General features: G+C 38.1%; 1 protein-coding gene across 1 annotated transcript in view; it reads right to left on the bottom strand.

The window, feature by feature from the left end:
- Nucleotides 1–20326, bottom strand: part of LOC113043595 (ankyrin repeat and BTB/POZ domain-containing protein 2-like) — a 45793-nt gene that overhangs the window by 14656 nt on the left and 10811 nt on the right. Inside the window, exons 3-4 of the mRNA XM_026203082.1 lie at nucleotides 6627–6776; nucleotides 2415–2622 (exon numbers count right to left, since the gene is read on the bottom strand). Of these exons, the coding sequence (XP_026058867.1) occupies nucleotides 2415–2622; nucleotides 6627–6776 (358 nt within the window). The remainder of the gene's footprint in view (nucleotides 1–2414; nucleotides 2623–6626; nucleotides 6777–20326) is intronic.

Below are 20326 nucleotides of genomic sequence, written 5' to 3'. Positions count from 1 at the left end.
GCTGCCTTTAATTATTCTTTAATAACTATCGTCCTACTGCTTGGTGGTAGATGTATTACTCATAACACCTTTCAGCATGCAACGATAAGTATGTGATGGTTTTCTAATGCAGGGAATGTGTATATCAAGATATATATATATATATATATATATATATATATATATATATATATATATAGGATGAATATTTGTTTGACAGGTAACTGCAGACAACAGCATGATTTTGTTTTCATTGTCTGCATGGTTTTGTTTGGCTCACTTGTTTCGTTCGGGGGGTATGGGGTTAAGAACTTGGTACTAAATGTGTCAGACAAACAGCCAACAGAATGATTTAGCTTTTTTGTTTTGTTTTGTTGATTTTTTGTTTTGTCTGGCTTGCTTTTTTCAGTAGGTGAGATAAGAAATGATCAATCTGAAAAATTTTAGTAAATAAACTTTAGCCAGAAAAACAACCAATAGCATGTTTTTTTTTTTTTTCTGGCTTCTTTCAGAAGGTGAAAAAAAAAAAAAAATCATGGCCAAACAGAAAACAGCTAACAGCATGATTTTATTTTGTCTGGTTCACTTGTTTCAGTGGGTGAGATAAAACAGGGCCAAACAGAAATAAAATGTTTTTATGGTTCATTTAATACTAGATGTGTTGGTAAACTGTTTTTGTTTAGCGTGCAAAGAGACCTGACCTATTGTTATACTGAATTACTGACACATTCATAAAAAGATATATTCTTAGAAGTAGTTGGATGTTTCTAAAGTGAGGTTCAAACAAGTTCACTTCACTTACTCTGAACCTTATTTTAGAAACGTAATCTTAATATGAAAGCATTCTATACTCCAGCTAGCCAGTATGTGTCTTGTCTTCTCTGTCCTGATCTGGGGTCATAGTACTTTCCACGCCTCTCATCTTACAGAGCCTCCTTGATGTGCAACCACTTACCACCCAGCACTCCCATTCACCTTTCTGATCCTTTCCTCCCTCTCTCTCCACCCACTCAATAGGAGACACATACCCATCATAAATCAACACTTACTATTACTAACCTCTAGCTCGCATAACTAAACTTCACTGGATCCGTAACGCCCCCTCTCCATTTACAGGCCTCTGTTAGGACCACACAGTACAAGAGTGGTTTCATTTCAAGCAAAGGTTTTATAGACTCATAGAAGGCGCGTTGAGGAGACCTTAAATAATGACTGAGGCCCTTACCATAATTATAGCCAGGACTAAAGCACCACCTGTATCCCATTCTGCTTCTCCACCACATACACAAGCACTCAGCAATATTGCTGGAAATCTTTCCTGGCATGATCATTAAGAGAGATTCATGATTGGAGTCGGCAGTAAGGCTCCATTGTTGTTTTCAACTTAGGTTTGTTAGTTGAAGGTCTTACACAACTGAAACAGCTGAAGCCAATAGCAAGATGTGCCTTTTACTTACTCAACATACAACCTGATAATTGCCCACATACATATACACACAATCACATGTGGACAATTGTGCTTGGCGTTCAACAACAACACATCAAAGGAGGAAACAAACATCTGAGCCCATCTACGAAAGTCTGGATTTACTTTGTTTTTGGACGCAGCAAGAGCTTCTAGAAACGGTTGTACCTGTGTGACTCATTTATCATTTAGGCATTTTTATTGGGCTGATTGTTCTAGTTCGTTGCATTTAAACTGCAAAATGTATTACATGTCAAGATAAGGCAACTCAAAGGGCTTACAAACAAGAATGTTAGCCAAGAATCTGGGTTACATTTATGAGTAGTATTAAAGACACTTGGATGTTTTCAAAAGTGAAATTGTGTTTCCATTGGGCAAATTTCAGTTTCGAAATTTAAATTTGTGCAAACTGTAATGGAAACACAGTTAGTGTAGCTTTTGATAGTAGCCTGAAGCTAGCATAGTTTGCATCTTTTTCAAAATGCTAGCTGCTGTTGTTTGATTGCCTCAAAATGAAGTTGCTTTCAGCTTGCCAGGTAACTGCTTCAACATAGTTACACCTAGTTTTGTATCCCACAAACAGGCATCCTTCCAAGAGCCAATGTTTACAACACACCTGTAACTGAACCACATATAATATAAACCTTCATATTAACCTTTAGCAAGTATTACCCTTAAGACATCCTTGAAGCAAGACAGGACACCTAATGACCCGCTCTTCAAACTAATCTCTCTTTAAGAACAAGTTACAATGAACTTACAGGAAACATCAACTGGAAATAGAAGTTTGAGGAGCTCCTCACATTTCTACTATATCATTAACAGCTTTAAAGTGCCTTCAGGCTGTGTGGTTTCAAGAGTTAACTTACATATCAATGGGCCATTAGGGGTTTGGGCTGTTAATTAGCTTAGCACTCACTGTGTGAATTGGAGACTGGATTGATGGGAGGGGAATAGTAATGAGGCTCACCTTTCTTTGCTCAGGGCCATCCTGGGCGGATCTAGGTTGGGGTTCTCCATGGACTCCATCTGAGGGCATCGCAGGAAGTAGTAGAGAGTGTGGAGGGCATCCGGAGACCAGGAGACAGGCTGCTGGCGGGCATGACGTGCAGGACTGAGCCCGTGACGCACAGAACTGAGGCGCTGCATATGGTGCATGGCCCGTGATACCAGGTCACCTGATTATTACAAAAAATCAATCAGAAACTTAAGATATTTGCACCAGATCAGGCTAACAGAGGTCCTTTTAATTTAATTTGTAATCTTACAATATCGTGAATACACATTGTCTACGAATCAATTTTTTTTTTTTTTTTTTTTTTTATGAGCATAAGTTCAAAAATGTCAGGGTGGCACTGTATGACTGTCCTGAATGCATTAGTTAGCAAAATAAAGTAAATTATTGAAATTTTTGTTAAATCAATGACATTTTTTAATCATTATACAAACATTTGAAAAATATATGTCATGTGGTGTAACCACCATGCAGAAATAAAGTCATAACTTTTTTCTATCTTAAAATACATACAATTTTGTGGTAATAATAAGAAAGAATGAGAACAAAATTAGTTTTCATTCTTTCCATTTAAACTGAAAATGGAAAAAAGAAAGAAAAATGATTCTCAACAAAAAGGTTTTGAACACAAAATGTAAAAAAAAGATTTAAATATTTTTTTTCTATTTTCTTCTTTTTATTTGTCATTGACCCAGATATCAAATTATCACCAGAGCACAGTCGGAAGCTTACAAGACCTTGGACACTAACTGAAACCAAAATCCACATGTTGGCCTTCATAGCAAATGTGGAAAGCAAATGTGAGAGAGTCAGCACATTGCCTCCTCTAAACAGATTTGGGGATGAAACACCCACCTGCTGATGTCTTTCCCTCATGGATCTCACAGTTCCACAACATCCTTGTGATTGTATCAACAAGGCATGCATTGAAAACTGGATTCTTAACACACAGGAAACAGTCCAGGTAATAACTAAACTACATATGGATACACTAATCAAGATTCAATGCATGTCTTGATCTACGCTAATTTGAGATCCAAAGTTCTGGGCTGGCCACTCCATTTGTGGGAACATTTAGACTTCATTTGTGGTAATCACCCCTTGGGTTCATTTTCCAAACCACAGAGTGGATTGTGAGTAGGAAGAATCTTCCGTTATTATCTGAAAGATGCCAAACTTGCAGCAATAGGGGCCTTATTGTGTTCTGCCAGGCCCTACAAAGGCTCTTAGAGAATTTATGAAGCAATCAGGAAGTTTGGGGCTTTTTTTCTCCTAATACTTGCCCTGCGGCTGAGATCAGTGCGATTGAACTAGAGATATTAAATACCACATCCTTAAAGCTCATGGTAATACTTGTTGCAATTTAAAGGCCAATATACTTGAATTGCAGTTCTTTTTTGTTCTTTACTTAGGGTAAAAAAAAAAGTTTGAAATACCTGAGCAGCCGTTAATTGTCTCCGGTACTGCCTATGCTATTGGGAGAGGCATTTAGAATTTGAACATGTAAATATGTGCTGTGTCCTTTCCTCTCGATAACAAAATAAACAACAAAACTTACTGGAGTGAGAAAGCAGCAGTTAAGAAAGCATCATAGTGACTAAGATATGTTTGCACCAGCTCTGACAGCGGCCTGATTTTGTTTAAATTATGTCACACGAGTTCCTCTTCGTTTTTGCTTTGAGTCTGCCTGCCTGTTACGTCATTTCCATGGAACAATAATTCTAAGGTGTATACAATCTGGAGCAAATTTTTCCATAAATTTTATTTTGCAGGCTGTTTCAAAATTCATTTCGACCCGATTTTGTTCAAAATGTGGTAGTAAGACCAGTGGTAGACAGAAAGTTTCCTGTAGAGTTTGCTTTGGCAAGCTGCTTTGAACTCCCACAAGTTCATATGAACTTTTTCTGGCCTAATTGTTTTCGAAATTATGTCACATAAGCTTGTTATTCGATTTTGCTTGCCTATTATGTAATCACTATTGAACAGTGACAGTTTGAAGGTGGTTACCAGCTCAAGCTAACTTTTCCATAAAGTTCACTATCATAAGCTGTTTCAAATTCCTGAAACAAATTCCAAATAAACTTCATTTTGACCTGATTTTGTTCAAAATGTTGTCACATCAGTTCATTTTGAATTGCACATCAAGTTTGCTCATCTATTTTGTAATCGGCATAGACCAGTGGTAGATCGTTGGTATTTACCAGCTGGAATTATGCTTTCCATAAAGTTTGCTTTGGCAAGCTGGTTTAAACTCCCACAATGAACTTTGGTTTGGTCTAATTTTGTTTGAAAAGAAGTCAGAGTTCATAAGTACATTCTTTGATTTTTCTTGCCTACTACGTAATCACAATAGGCCAAAGATAGTTTACCAGCTTGAGCAAACTTTTCCGTAATGTTCGCTTTCTGAAGCTATTTTAAATTCCAGAAACAACCTACAAACATGAACCTGATATTGTTCAAAATAACGTCACATCGGTGGAGCTATAAACAACAGAGCAAATTTTTCACATGCCAAATCACACATTTTAGGTTGTGTTGACGCTATTTGCATGTAGCGTTCCAAGGCAGTTGAGGATGTACAGATGCCCCTCTGTCCTTTGGTCCTGGATACAGCTGGATCGAACCTACATGAGAGCTCATGGGGAGGTGCCAGCATCACAGGCAGTGCACAAAGACAGCTCTCACTGAATTCATTGAGTTTGTGCGTGATTGCTAATGTCCTACTGAAGGTGCCCTTATGCTGTTGGAGACAAGCGGCAAAGTGTTCGGTTTTTGCAGTAGGAAATTCGTGCCTTCCATCGGTAAGCCGCCAACCATGCCACCACTGGTCTTGTGGCATGGTGGGTAAACACAGGTAAAACAGCTCAGAGTACGGCAACCCCTGCCAACAAAAAACTCCTTCACTGCAAGGGAAATATCCCATTTTCAAATGTAAACTCCTGTGAGGAGGGAACCGAAACACTGCACAATGAACCGACAGACTCTTGCTGAATAAGTCACTGTAATCTTTGTATTTACACTTTGTATTTTTTCAGCTTTCCACTTGTGTAAAATCAAGTCCAGACAATAAATCCCAGACCAGATGTTGCTTTTATCAAGGGAACCGTGTTGAGACAGACATGCTTCATTTGAGCGCAGATGAGTCAGGCATCATGAAGTCAGAGGAGACACTGGTACAGCAGTTCATCTTCCTTCAATCTTGATAGGAGTGTATCTAATAACACAATAACATCCTGCAGGAATTATCTAAAATAACAGACACGAAGCACTTAAGGCACCACAAGACTTTAAGTTGACTTCCACACTCGTATTGTGTCGTCTTTTTTTTCCATTTCCACCACAAAACATTCTGTTTAGAAAGCAAACATGCCTCCTCTTTGGGAACAAAATAGTAGTGTTTATTCAGAGCATAAAATAATAAGCTAATCAGTCCGGAAAGATAAACAGCGTCCACATTATCTCTCTTTCCATGCTGTGTTTGCAGGGATAACAACGAGCAATTGTGTCTCCATATGAAACTTGCTGCAATCTTGACTCTGTTGAGTGTCAAGTCACGCACTGTGACAGGTAGTGACATTCCTAAAATAGTAAGCTTGTAAAGTTCATAGTTTTGGTAAGTATATAAAATAAAATGTATATATATGAAATTTAACAATGTAATTTCATTATTTTATGTTGCTTATATATATATATATATATATATATATATATATATATATATATATATACATATATATATATATATATATATATATATATATAAAAAATCATGTGCATATAAATAGTATATGAACTATGTGAAATAATACGCAAATTAAAACAAATACTTTTCGTTTGTATACTTTTAAATTTTGCCCTATTATTTGATGCACTATTATTTTCACTATTAACACTGAATCTATAACTTAGCAATATAATGTTTTGAACAAAATACAAAAATCTAAGTTACGAATATAAAAAGCTAATTAAAATTGCATTTAATATTCAGGATGTGACATTTGCGATAAGCGGCATACTGAAAAATCCCACCGTGTCCAACCTTCTCATAAGCTGTAGCTTAAATGTGACCTTTCTGAGTTGTAAATGATTCAGTATGATTCATAAAGGACAGATAAAACCAAGAGTATCAGATATAATCGACAGACAGGAAGGAAGTCAGACACTCACTCAGTTCGGAGATGCTGCCCACACATGTAGCCAGTAAGGCCTGTTCGAGCGTTCGCAGCTCCAGTTCAGCGTATGCATCCTCTCTGCTCTCCAACCCCGTCTGACGTCCCTCCGTGTACGGACTGAAATGAGCCGGAAGTGACAGAACACCTAAAATATAAAGAGAGGAAACTTAGTCAAGACAAAATGTTGAGGTCAAATTTACAATTGCTTTGCAAAATTTTGGAAATGTATTACGAGTAAAACAAGTTACATAATCAGAGTACTTCTTCAAGTAACTGAAAAAGTAACGCAACTTTTTTAAATACACACCAAAACATCTGAGTTACTTTCTCAATAAAGTAAATTTAAAATTGGACGTTGTCCATGGAGTGACATCTTGTCGATTTTCCAGGCTCAGATGCAAAAAGAAAAAACAACTTTATTAAGACTTGTTCTACACAAAATCAGTTGTTAATTTGCCGTGTTTACCACTTTCAAAACTGCAGTCACTGGAGAGATCAGAAAAACAAAGGTGCCATTATGATCCACAACCCCAGTGTAACCTTTAAAACATTCCCAAACAAACGAATTCTAAAGTTTACGTGCTTCAGGGAGGAACTTAAAAACAAATGTGAGAATTAGCATGAGATTCTATTGTGCGATTGTGAAACACTTTATGACTAAATCCAAACAACATTACTTATAAACGTCACTTTCCACTGAACTACATTTGAGCAGAAATCACGAGAACGACAACGACTGCTGACTGTGTCTTATTCTTTCCAAGGTGTTGTCATTGATAACAGAGGTTGCACAAGGCTACGACAGTCACTTCCTCTGTAAACATCTCCTCTAACGTCCACAATGCAGATTTCTAGAACAACCTGGTGGTTTGCAGGCCTTTCCCCGTATTATCTGACCGGAACGAGTCTGTTCTCTGTGTTCAACACTTTAATCTGACCGTCTGCCTAATTAAACGATTGCGTAAGACCAGGGTGGCTTTATTAAAGCAATTATTTATTGACAGATACAGAACTGTTACAGTTACGTAACATGCAATGATCTGCTTGGCTCCTTCAGCTCTTCATATTTCCAGTCTTGTTGAGATGTTTTGGACTTAGTGAGTCATGGTCATGGCTTCATCCTACACTTTTCTTCTCTAAATTAGTTTTTTTGCTGAGCCATCATCGGTTGATTTAGTTGAGTTGTCTCCAGTAGTGACTTCCTGTCCAATCAAGGAAGGGGAGACTTGTGCAGTTAAGTTTCTCACTGGTTCTTTGTAGTCCTGGACAAAGCTTTGCTTTGGCCTTCAGGGGTGAGTGTCCTGCCAAGGAAAAGGAAACAAGCAAGGAACCCTACCAGAGAAGCAAAAACAAAGCAATCTTGTTAGTCCTGTTTCTGATTTATGGAATGATCTTCACAGGAAAGACCGATCCCTTTAAAGGATTATTCCACGATGAGTCGAGTTTTGATTTTCAAATTATTTTTTTGGTAATCAATACACCAAAAATGCAGTTGTTGGAGTTTAACTTGCACTAAAGGCAGGCTATTCCTTTAAGCGAATAAAAGTCTCCATCCAGAATGTTTAGAAATGCTTTTCTAGATTAGCCGGTGCTTTCTGCTGCTATCATGTACAGGGTGAAGATTCGAGACCTTTACAGATGAGGGTGGCTCCAGCCTTCATGAATATAGTGTGGAAAGAGTAAAACACTATGGGAATAACTCCTCAGACACCAACATTGGCATCATAAATTCCAGCAGTCCAAGCTAAACGTTTGTTTACAGTAAACCCGCTCTTAATGGTGTCTGTGATTTATGTTTGTCATGGCACATTTACAGCTTCAAGTTGACTGACTACCAACGAGGTGACACGATAGAAGAAAGTCACTCTTTTTTCACACATGACATTATATTTGAACAGTGATATTTTGCTACAGCGAGCACCACTTAATACAGCTGACAGGAAGCAGAGGTTTCAAGAGGGCCTGATTTCCTCTCCTGTGGTTCATGACTGTAAATATGAAACATATGGCTTGGTATAAAAATATACTGCTTGGTTAGTTCTCCATGATTGTCCAATTAAGTGCAGGACAGAGTTTCAAGGAAGTGCACATGTGAGTGAATGAATACCGGACTTCCCATTTCAATTATATTTTGAATTTCCTCATGCTGTATGTTACATTATGGATCAAATAGCATGCATAACATGACTCTTCACTAATTCAGATGAACTGCAAACAAATGCACAGATGCATGTGCATATCTATCCACAGACATGCACACAAACCTAGGCTGTGGCTGGATGCAGCACAAGAAACCACCGTTTATGAGAGGCTTTCGGCTCCATCAAACGAGATCCTAAACCCATGCATGAAAACACAACCCACAACAAATTTGTCCAGCTGCAGCGGGAACAGCGTCTGTGTGAGTCTGCGTCTTTGTATGTAGGGAAGTACAAAGCCTGGAGTATTTGCTGATGCTGGCCGTTCCTTACAATGGAATCGGCTTTACAATGAGCACACATGTCTGCAACTGCACTCAACACACTCTCAACACTGCAGTCCGGTTAGCGTTTACTCCCCAGGGTCATCAGGGGTGTTATTTGACAAGCCTGTGAAGTATTTCCACATATAGGTTTCATCAGAAGGTGCAGGTGTCCAATTAGAGAGGCACACATGAATATTGTGAAAACTGTTAAAATAGTCGACAGAGTGAAGCTCAGAACTGTTTGGATCAGTTGAAATTAAAATTTTAGAATAGTGAAGTATTATTTTTGAAATATTGTAATTTGAATTTTAGATTAATTTTTGAAATAGTTACATTTTTATATTTTAGAAGAGTAAGGTTTTTGCTGGACATTAAAATCCAACATAATGGCCCAATCAAAGTTAATGCAGTTATGAAGGTATTTTTAATATTAATAAGGTGTTTTACTGGTAATTTGAATTATGTATTCCATTGCGTTGTGTTTTAGGGTTAAAAAGAAATGTCTGCTATTTTATTTATTAATTTTTTCTGTTATAGTGCAATTGAAAGTTTTACACACACACACACACAAACATATATATATATGTTCTACATTTTAATTTTAGAATAACAGAATATTGTTTATGATAACTATTATTATTATTCTTTTTAACAATCTGTTTATGGTGCAATATCAATCAAATGAACAAACTTATTCATGAATGTTAATTACATTTCACAGCAATGACTGACACCATTTTTACACACGTTTACAGAGTATTATGATAAAATCTTAATCTAACTAAATTTTAAAAGGCTTTATTACTCTACCCCAGTATAACCTACTGTTTCTTTCTTTCTTTCTTTCCTTCTTTTTAATTTGATTTTTTATTTTTTGGACAGGAAACCAATGTGCCATGAATAAAATCAGATAAACCATAAAACTTTCATTCTGTATTGCCAATAAACTCTGTTGACTCATTCTTGCATGTGAGAGTTCTGCAAATGTATCTTAAAATAGCAAATTGCATGATACAGATCGGGTGTCACTAATGTTTATTCAGTATTTGATGCTATGAATGACTGACACTGGGTGAGCATTCAATCTACTCTGTTTCCAAGTGTTCTTAGGACTTCACACATAATTTTCACTCTTGCACCATGAGAGCACGGCTAGTTGAGCTTCTGTAAGTTTAGAAACTGGCAGTACAAGTGAGAAATCTCCCATGAGTCCACGCCCCATCTGAACAGCCGCCTGCCTTTCCCACAGCCCATCCCAACACACTCACACATAAAGAATCTGCTCTCCTCGTTCGCCTCAGATCATCATTCAGGGAGAAAAGTGTGGCCAGGTAGAGAAAGAAAGAAAAGAAGATGCTATTTCAGTAGAACTGAGGTGAAAATCAATTTTAGAGTCTCCTCAAACTGGGAACTAGACCTAGCGGACTATAAAAGACCAACAGCTGTTTTTATTTTTGTTATATTTATATCGACAGTCTTTTTCTTGAAGAAGCCCATTCCACTCTCTCAGTTAAAGCAGCGGTGGCTGTATAGACTGCATTCCTGATGGATAATTGGTCTGGAAATAAAGATGTGTTTGGTCTAGCACGAGTCAGTTGTTCCTGTATGTGTATCCGAGTGTGTTAAATGCCGAGGTCTCTCTTCTTTATGAGCCCAGAGGCCCCGTTCTCTGATGTCCAAGTGGCCTTTCACATTCAACGGAGGCCACCTGCTTCAAAAACAAGCTCTTCATTCATTTGGGCCTTGGTCAGCACTTTAGTCATTTCCTGCTGACAAAAAAAACTTTGGCTTTGAGATGATGATCATTCAAGATCAAAACACAATAAGAAAAAAAATTAGCAAACACGTCCAAACTGTTTCTGCTGCCCACACTTAAAGGAACAATGGGATTTCCAGAAGTCCAGATGTCGGCTGTGACTTTTGGCACATGGCTAATGTTAACTGCACCTAAAAGCAGCTGTTTAGAAGGTCAGGGGTCTTTGATTTAATTAGTAATGGTATTAATACGTTAACCTGACCTGAGATCGGTCACTAACAGTAGCTGACGGATAAGCTAATGATGAAGATGGTAGTACAGTTGATGTAAATCTAATAAATATGCAGTAAATGTCTACCATTATTACATCTCATTCAAACACGTACAAGACTAAATACTAAATTTGAATTATTATCGAAACAAACATTAAAAAATTAATTAATAAATTAAATTAATACACAGCTAACGGGGAACTTTTTAAATAGAATTTATAAAAATGTTGGGACGAAAACATTCTTAGGCAACACTTTACACTATTGGGTCTTGGTACGGTTACGCCTGTTGTTTACACTACTCCGGCATTTTCGACACTCAAAATCTGAGACTTTCTCAAAATACCCATGACCCTGTTTTTGTTTGAAAACTCAGAGATTGTGTTTCTGTGTAATCGGACCAATATGGAGACTTTTGAAAACAGTGGGTAGACGAGGATCGTTTTCATTTTAAAACGCACTAGTGTAAACGGCCTTAAAGTGACGTTTATGGGACCTCTTATTTTAATATTTTCTGTCCCATACTTATAATAGTCTGAGATTAATATTCTCAAATCATCCTTATTTGTACTTGAACGATATGAAAAACATTTTTGTAACCTTTAAATAAAGTTCTAATCACGACAAGAAAAGTAGACAATTTGATGTTCTTAGAAAATTCAAAATAAACATTAAAATAATGATCATACTTCGGGTGAAAATAATGTTAGTAGAACGTTGTCAGAAACTTAACGTTTTAGAAACATTTCAACACAATGTTTCCACAATGTTTTTAAAACCTAAATGGAAGCCATATTGTTGTACTTAATTTAGTGACTGTATTTTAGGGGTGGACCGATATATATTGGCCGATGATTAATGCGCATCTCGTCAGTAAAGCCGGTTATCTAATCAGCGGTAAATTCCATCAGGTGCGTGATCTCACATAGAGATGTGATTATTCTGTGAAATTCTGATTAGATTAATCGGCTTTACTGGCAAGATGCGAATTAATCATCGGCCGATATATCGGCCGTGAATTAATACTATATTTAGTAACTTTCGTGGCAAATGATAGCTGCAGCATTAAATATTAGTTAACAGATGCTAAAAACTGTTTAACAGATAGCTAAACAAAGAAGATATGTATATACTAACAGGCCTTGCTAAAAACTAAATGTGAGTAAAATTTCAAACAAAATACTATAGAAGTGATTTAAAATTTAGAATAAAAAACGCAATGACAAAAACTTTGATCTGACCTTATTATCAGTACCAGCAGTAGCAGAAAATGAGGTCAACAGATATTAGATATTAGCTAGAAAACAAAACAAACTAGTATATATTTTACTATATAGTTTATAATAATTATAATAAAATACATCAAAACCATTAGACAAAATGCAGTGTGATTATCGTTGTTTGATTCTATGCTAATAATTCACACAAGAAGCAAGCATTTTGAAAAATATGGATGTTCGAGTTGTGTTAACAGTCTAGTTATAGTTATTGAGAGCTTCGAGGGTGGTCAGCTGTCTGATTGTGGAGGTCATTTATACATAACAGCATTTGTCATGTCAGGTTATCTACATTTCGGCATTCTGGGTTATATCATTAGAGTCCGGATCGGCAGGCACTGATCACTTCACACATGCTTGCCAGGCTAATTAATCACAGTGAGGAAGACTGACTGACTAGCGTCCCATCACACCTCAGGAGAGCTTTTAAACACGTTTGAATCAGCAGCCGTGTGACAGGTTTTGCCACTGTTCCAGTCAGTTAAGAATATTTAAGTCAGTTAAGGAAAAAAAATGCAACATAGATATCCCAGCACATAATATGCAGTAGATCCCAGGAGGCTTTGTTGAGATTAGGGAATCTCAGTTCATGATCTTCTGACTATGCTTTGAAAGATCTAGCGTCACAAGCAGAACATATATAAAAATGTATTACATGGCTTCATTCCTCGTGTAGATCTTGCTTTATGAATTCAAGCCAACTGTGGAGCCAGTGGTTTCTTTTCATGTTTGCAAGGAATTACCACAAATTACTTCATTGTTCTCATGTTACAGGTAATAGATTGGATTCCACATCTTAGAGACATCCGTGTTTTATATATTTGCTGAATAAAACGAGTGGTGCTTGTCTGTGAAAAACATTCAGAAACAGGGCGTTTTCATTTTGGCTGCTCATGCGCTCTTTCTATGATATTCTGGTCTGTAGATACAACTTATCCAAGTTTTCAAGTTTCTTCAAACCACTAAATAAGAGCAATAGCAACAGTGGCGCTTGCCTCAGATGTAAAGCAGCATTTGCTGTAGTCGCCTCTGGAACAACTTCCCCATTAAGAGAGACCCAACACAATCGGCCTGCTGTTCAGCCTCTGAGCGATGGAGCAATGGCAAAACTGATGGACGTGGAACTTCAGCGTAGATGAATGGAAATCTAGCCCAGTGTTAAATGTTTTTTTTATTTTCCCCTCTCTGCCTCACGCTTACTCACTCTATATGTCTTCCTTCAGGTTTCAAGGCCTACCACTTCATTAAACAAGAACATCTATGAATAACACACATGCTAGTCAATGAGATGACTGTTTCTGTATATGGAGCCCTTTAGCATCATTTATAAAAATATATGGGGTACTGTATATTTTAAGTTTGCATAATGTTTAAACTACAGGTAACTGAAAGTGTTTTGTTTGATTAGCGTGACAGATGAACTCAAAGGTCATGATTAAGGAATAACGGTATATAAAAAAAGCGTTCAAAGGGAAAAACTGAAATTCTAGGTATTCATTGATTTGTATATAAAAATTAGGCAGTTACAAGAGCCAGTGGGCTGCAATAAGGATTCTGACAAAATCCCCTTTAACAATGACAGACCTATTCCTAAGATCTTTAACATTGCAACATAAATTATTAGTAGTGCTCAGGCGAAACATCACAGACCGATCTTGTTATGATCGTCCACCATTTTATAGTGGAAACCTGGTTCATATCGGGAAAATACCCAAACCTTACTTTCCTGGAACTAATTCAGTGATATTCAGACCAATTACGCTGTTTAATATACTGCCTGTAATTACAAAAGTTACATTCACCCCAGTTTGAGCTCCACACCGCTTTAAGTCATTTCCAGCAAAAGTAGCTGAAAACTTTATTTTATAATTGATGATCATTAATTGGATATTAATATATATAAACAGACTGTACTTTTCTTACAAGAAGCACTGCTCATTAAAGGAGGTTTCCATCAAATAAAAATAAAGAGTCAAAATCCCCAAGAATCCCTCACAACAATGACAAAAAAGGTGTATCTTGATCCTCTACGCCCAAGGGGACAGAAACTCACAGATGTGAAAAATCATCCCAACACCCTAAGCCTGTGACCTTTGACCTTCACACCTAAATGAGTCAAACATTCTGTCTTATTCCATTGCAGACATCAGCATGAAAAGCTGTCCCTGTTGCATGCAGCGAAACAAAGCTTCTTTGTGGCAGTTCACCCAAACATGTCATTCATGAAGATATCATTGTTTCAACTCAAACACGCACATGGCAGAAACACTGTTTCAGAAGGTTTGCTATTTCGACAGTCCTTATATGTCTTCACTTACTTTCCTTCATTGCTCTGAGCAAATCCTTCAATGATATGCAAAGATTAAAAATCAACACATTGCATATCATTAAAAAATTCAAACAGTGGACTGCATTACAGAGAATTGTATTATGAAACAACAGCTGCTTAACCTGCATTCTTTGTTTATACACACGTTGACACCAATAAAGGGTAGTTGGCGTCTGGTTACACAACACCTAAACAAAATACAGACCATACTTGATCACTATCAATATCATTATCAATATCAAGTCATCACTGCTGACTTGAAGCTATCGAGAATTGAAATGTGGTTCCATGAGCTTTACAGAAACCTGGCAAAGAGCTGAGACTCCCAACTATGTGGTTGTACTGTATGGACATTAATTTGTGCGAGCAGACAGAAGCTTGAGAGAGAATGACGAAAAAAATAGGGAGTGGACCTGCTACAGAGGCAATGGTGTGGTTTGCGAACTCACCACAAATCATTCAGACACACTCATTGCCATCTCTGGGGTTTTAAACCTTCACTCTTCCCCACCCTCACAACTTTCTTTTAGTTTGTGGCTTGCACATCCAGAGAAAGCAAGACTCTGACCTGTTGTATACCAAATTCAAAAGGCATAAAACTTTGGACAGACTGGACCACAACTTGGCAGATTGTCTAAACATACAAACCAGTCATCCGGCGTCTGCCTGCAACCATGTGAACTGTGAGAAACTGGACAATGGGGTGGTTCTTGGGTTGCCTTGAAGGAGACACATTGGGACATGTTGAGTCATGTGGTTTGGGACTTTGAGGGACCCGACGACTATGTTTTCTCAAGAACAACCTATGGATCACAAAGAACCTGAAGGACCTGCTAAACAGGAAGACGACTTGATAAAGGAAGCAACTAAAGCAAGTCCAAACGGAGCTGAAGAGGAAGAGCAACTAACAGACAAACACAGAGAGCAATTTCAAAAGAACAGTATGAATAAAGAGGAGAGATAACAGGTCACAAACTGGCTGGTAACCTGGTGCAGAAGAACAGGGCTAATGAGATCAGTCTGTTCTTCAACAGACTTTCAACAGAATCTGACTTTCAGTCACTGGCTCAACCCTACCCCCATCTCTGTTTCCTAGGGGGTTTCTGCTCCCACATTTACCATCCCCCTTCCTCCACAATTCTTGATCTCCCTGTGAGCCCCCATCGGCCACTCTCCCAAACTTCCACCCATCCCAATCCACAACTCCAACTAGCTCAAGGGGGTGCAAGTGTACACCACCTCAATCTGCAGAAGAATCTAAACACATTAATCCAAACAGCCAACCTTAATGACAAGAAATTCTTAACTAAATTAGCCGCTGCTTTAAAACTTCCCTTTAGGGGCTCCACTTAGGTCTATGAACTAGCCAGCATGGTGGGTCCTAGAGAACCAATTTCCCCCTCGCCCCGTTTTCCTGGTTGCATTTGCTCCAGCAGCAGGAACTCTGAAGCGGCCAACAGCGATGTCTTTATTCACAGCATTTACAAATGTCAACAACCGGTAAATGTACGATGCCGTGATCAGAGTTGTTTTTGTTGTGTGTCGTGGGGTTCTTGATAACGAAGAGGTAATGTAAATGCACAATTTACGTTATTGAAAAAGAGTGTGAAAATCTGACTAAATGTCCTATGAAAATGTTTTTATTTTTTTAAAAGTCAGGTACCCAATGTTTTGTATGCATTTGGCCAATCGTATTGAACTGTTTTAGACCCTACTCTGAAGCAACGTTAATTTTGTTCCCCCAAACCGAGTTCCTAGAACTAAATAAATTCCTAATTCTTGAGGTGCAAACACGCCAAAAGTGGATACTTCTGTCAAAAGTTTCCTCTGCTGCAAAAGCCCCTTATGACGATCGAATCCAGTATTTTTAATGAGCCACCTGCCAAAGTAATTTGTTGGCATCTATTCTAACATACTGAGGCATATTCTGATTGTCGTTGATTTTATAATGCTGATTCTGGTTTGGCCTGCTACATTAAACACAATAACTTCTATCTCCATAGGATAGGCCTTTTGTCTTCCATTATAAACATTGTTCACCTGGTTTGAGAAGCGTATGCTGCTTTTGCCTAACTTGCACAGGACAGGCAATGCAGACATATTATGCATAATTCTCTTGGATACACCTGTTTCAGAATTCCAAAGCCCTGGCATCTTGTGGACCCAGCTGTCATCACTAAAGGTGCCTCTTGGAGTGGCTTTTATTGTGACACGGCAGCTATTCTCGTCATTCTTGACCATCACAAACAAACAGGCTAGGGTAAACACAGATGTGCTCATTCAAATACAACCGTGGGACCTCACCTCTCTCTTGGACAGGAATCAGAATGGAAGGAAATATGTTCTGGTCTCAGGGGAACCTCTACTGCTTTTCTGGCTGATTAGTTGGGAAAGAAAGACTGAAAACTTGTGGACTGACATGAATAAGTTCTACATTGAGATTCTTTATTTAAAGTAGATTGTTTATTTATTCATCAACTTTTCAATGCAGCCAAGTATCTTATAATCAGAAATCGGAAATGAGAAGAAATGAAGGTCTTTTTAGAGGTCACCAAAGTTTATTGGCTTAAGACTACTTCCTACATCATACAGTAATTCAAAGAGAATCGACTCAATTTAGGATTCACGCTAAAGCTACTTCATGTTGCTCAGAGTTAAAAAACTGTAGCCCAGAGGCCTTTCGGGCCACCCACAGAAACCCCATTCTGGCACATAAGCCAGATGGATAAAGCAAAAAAAAAAAAAAGCATTTGGGGAAGACCGCTCCTTCTAAATCCTACCCATCTGCCTTTGCCACAAAATACTCAAAATGAGGCCTTGAGGCAAGACATACTCCCAAAATCCTGTTTGCTTCCTACAGATGCTTATAACATAGAAGGTTATGTTATAGGCAGTTCCTGACTTGCACAGGGTAAGGAAAAGGTCAAACCATTTTGTTGTACATTTTTCTAGTCTAAGACCTGCTATTATGACTTAATAGTGTCTGATGGATTATTATAGATTACACAAACTCAGAGTCTTTCCAGAGATATAACACACCCATTTGCATAAAAAAGTGAGGTTAGCTACATTTAACATCATATCATGGTTAAATGGGCTAAGTGGGTTTAGTTAGCTAGGTTTAAAGGGTTGCTATTGCTTTACCACACAATGCATTGCCTACTAAATCTACCCAAACATCTCAGCTTGTTATAGAATCCACCTATATAGTAATAAAATAGGACTGGAGGGTTAGCATCCATCTTTTATTACCAACTCTAGCATCTGTGCAAACAACTAGTTCCCTGCTCTAAATTTGTCTTCATTTCCCCCCTCTCTTTAGGCCTGACAATGTGCTAATAGCCTAGCCAATTCAGATGTCCTCTGCTATTACTTCTAAGCTGTTGTTGTTCTTAAATAAATCACAGACATATGCATGAGATGAAAAGCTGAGCTTTAGGTTGACTGCGTGCTAAACGGTGGCAGAGTCTCATGGGACAGCCTGCTTTGTTTCTTGCCATGTGTTCTAGTTGGTCTACTGCTTTCTTTGACACTGTAATTATCAGTCTGCTCTGGCGTGTCCTAATAGCAGGATGCTGTAGAATTGGGGGATGGTACAAATGCCGAAAGCTAATCTTAGACTTAAGTAACATTTCAGATAAATGTTGTAGTTTGTAAGTTGATGCACTCTCAGATAAAAATGTGCAATGGTGCATTTAAGTATTACTACTTTAAGGTATTAATATGCACCTTTTAGTGGTAGATAAGGACAAAGTTGTCCTCTTAAGGCAGTTGCCCCAGTGCCAATCTCTTGCACTCCAAAAAGTATTTATTTTTTGCATTTTTAAGATGCATTTTGTAATTTATTTTAGTAGCATGTATAACGTCTTGACTGACCACCAAAAATGGATTTTTATAGCAGGGCCTACATTCTAGTCTCTTCTTACCATATGGTTCATGTAATTCTCTTGTAGAGTTTGGAAAGCAGGGAGTGCGAATTACCTCTTCTCTGTTATTTTAGGAGGCCGCCTGTGCCAGACTTGTGATCCAACAGAATGGTTTCTCACCGGCAGCATGGTTCCTCATAAAAGCAGGTGATTTCCACAGCTTAGGGTGTATGGAACACTGTTAGCACAAAGCAAGAGACTTCACACTTGCTCATTTGCACATTATAAGATAAATAGAGACATACAAATATGCTTCATTTATAAAGATTCTTGAACTTCAACAGGAAATGTGGCAGTGAATCTTTTCTTATCTCAGTGCTGAATAACTGCTTTCCTACTCCTTGTTTTCCCCTTCCTCATCTTTCCAAAGAAAGCTCAAAAAAGTATTTTCTCTATTTTCCCACGAGTTTCAGTACAATGTCATGAGTGCTTTGTGGTTACTCCATCAACTCTGCCTGGCAAGAACCTGGCTGAGGTCTAACAGGGCTTCCAAAGATAATTGAGAGAAGGGCTTGGACTCACTTTCAGGATATGTGAGACTAGCCAAGACTTTCCTCATTTTGAAGGATGATAATCTTAGAATACAATGAATACACCCAGGGAGTTTACAAAAACCCAGCCTCAACTAGTCTTTCTGACCAAACTAGATACCCTTACGACATGTTTTGAACCCATACCAACTGTTTGAAAAAAGTCGACTGATTCCTTCGAGAAAAATTAGAGACTCTTAAGTAAAAGTAACCACTGTTAATGAGGCATGGTCTTGATCTAGACCCCAGGAGAGAGCAGACCTTTAACTCCCATCTGCTACAACCTTGCAATCTGGCTTAATGGGAATTCAAGATGTAAATGTGGACACAAGTTGAGGCTTGGCAGCACAACTACACTCCACTAGACCAGGATCAAAAATTTGTTGACCTAGTTAGAAACCCTAACTATTAGAGTGTGCACCTTAGGTCATATCCCAAATGCCGCCCTCCAGTCCTTGCCACTATGCCGCAGTCCTTGCTTGGTGGTGTCAATGCTATGGTGATGTAATGCCACATGGACTGTTGGGTAGTAGATCACTGTGAAGTCTGTACCAGTGCAAGCTTTGCAATCGGGCACTTATGAGCAACCTTTTGAATCGTAAAGTTTTGTTAACCAAAAGAAACTAAAGAAACACAAATCTTATGAACAACTTTTGTTGTCGTGAATTTGACAATGATTTGGAAGCCAGCAAGGCAAGCAGTGATTCAGTTATCTTTCAACATCCAAACCAACCACATCTTAACCCACTTGAGTTTACTGACAAGTTATATATGAACTCATAAGTGTCACAATGTTTTCCTGGAAAAGCAATAGGCACGTTCCATCTTGCTTCCTATCTATAGGGGGCCACAGGGCATTTGACAATGTCTTGCTTGGCTGATTATTTATGACGTGCTAGTATAACAGGTACTGGCAAACTATTCCGAAACCACTAAAGCCGTTCTTCTGAAGTTGTCCTGTAAAACACAGCTTTATTTTCCAATTAGAGAGCTCAATGATAGCATGCATTTTACACCTCAGAAACTATGGTCAGACAAATATTGAGGTGCTGAGACATAGAAACACAACCAGTGATGATCATCTCAGTAGTCATGGCCTTTTGACTTCTGTCTGGAGGACTTTAAACACACCTTGCGCCAC

The sequence above is a fragment of the Carassius auratus genome, chromosome 25, assembly GCF_003368295.1.
Source record: "Carassius auratus strain Wakin chromosome 25, ASM336829v1, whole genome shotgun sequence".
NCBI lineage: Eukaryota > Metazoa > Chordata > Actinopteri > Cypriniformes > Cyprinidae > Carassius > Carassius auratus.
The sequence above is the reverse complement of the archived record's forward strand: the minus strand, read 5'-3'. Positions and strand labels throughout refer to the sequence as shown.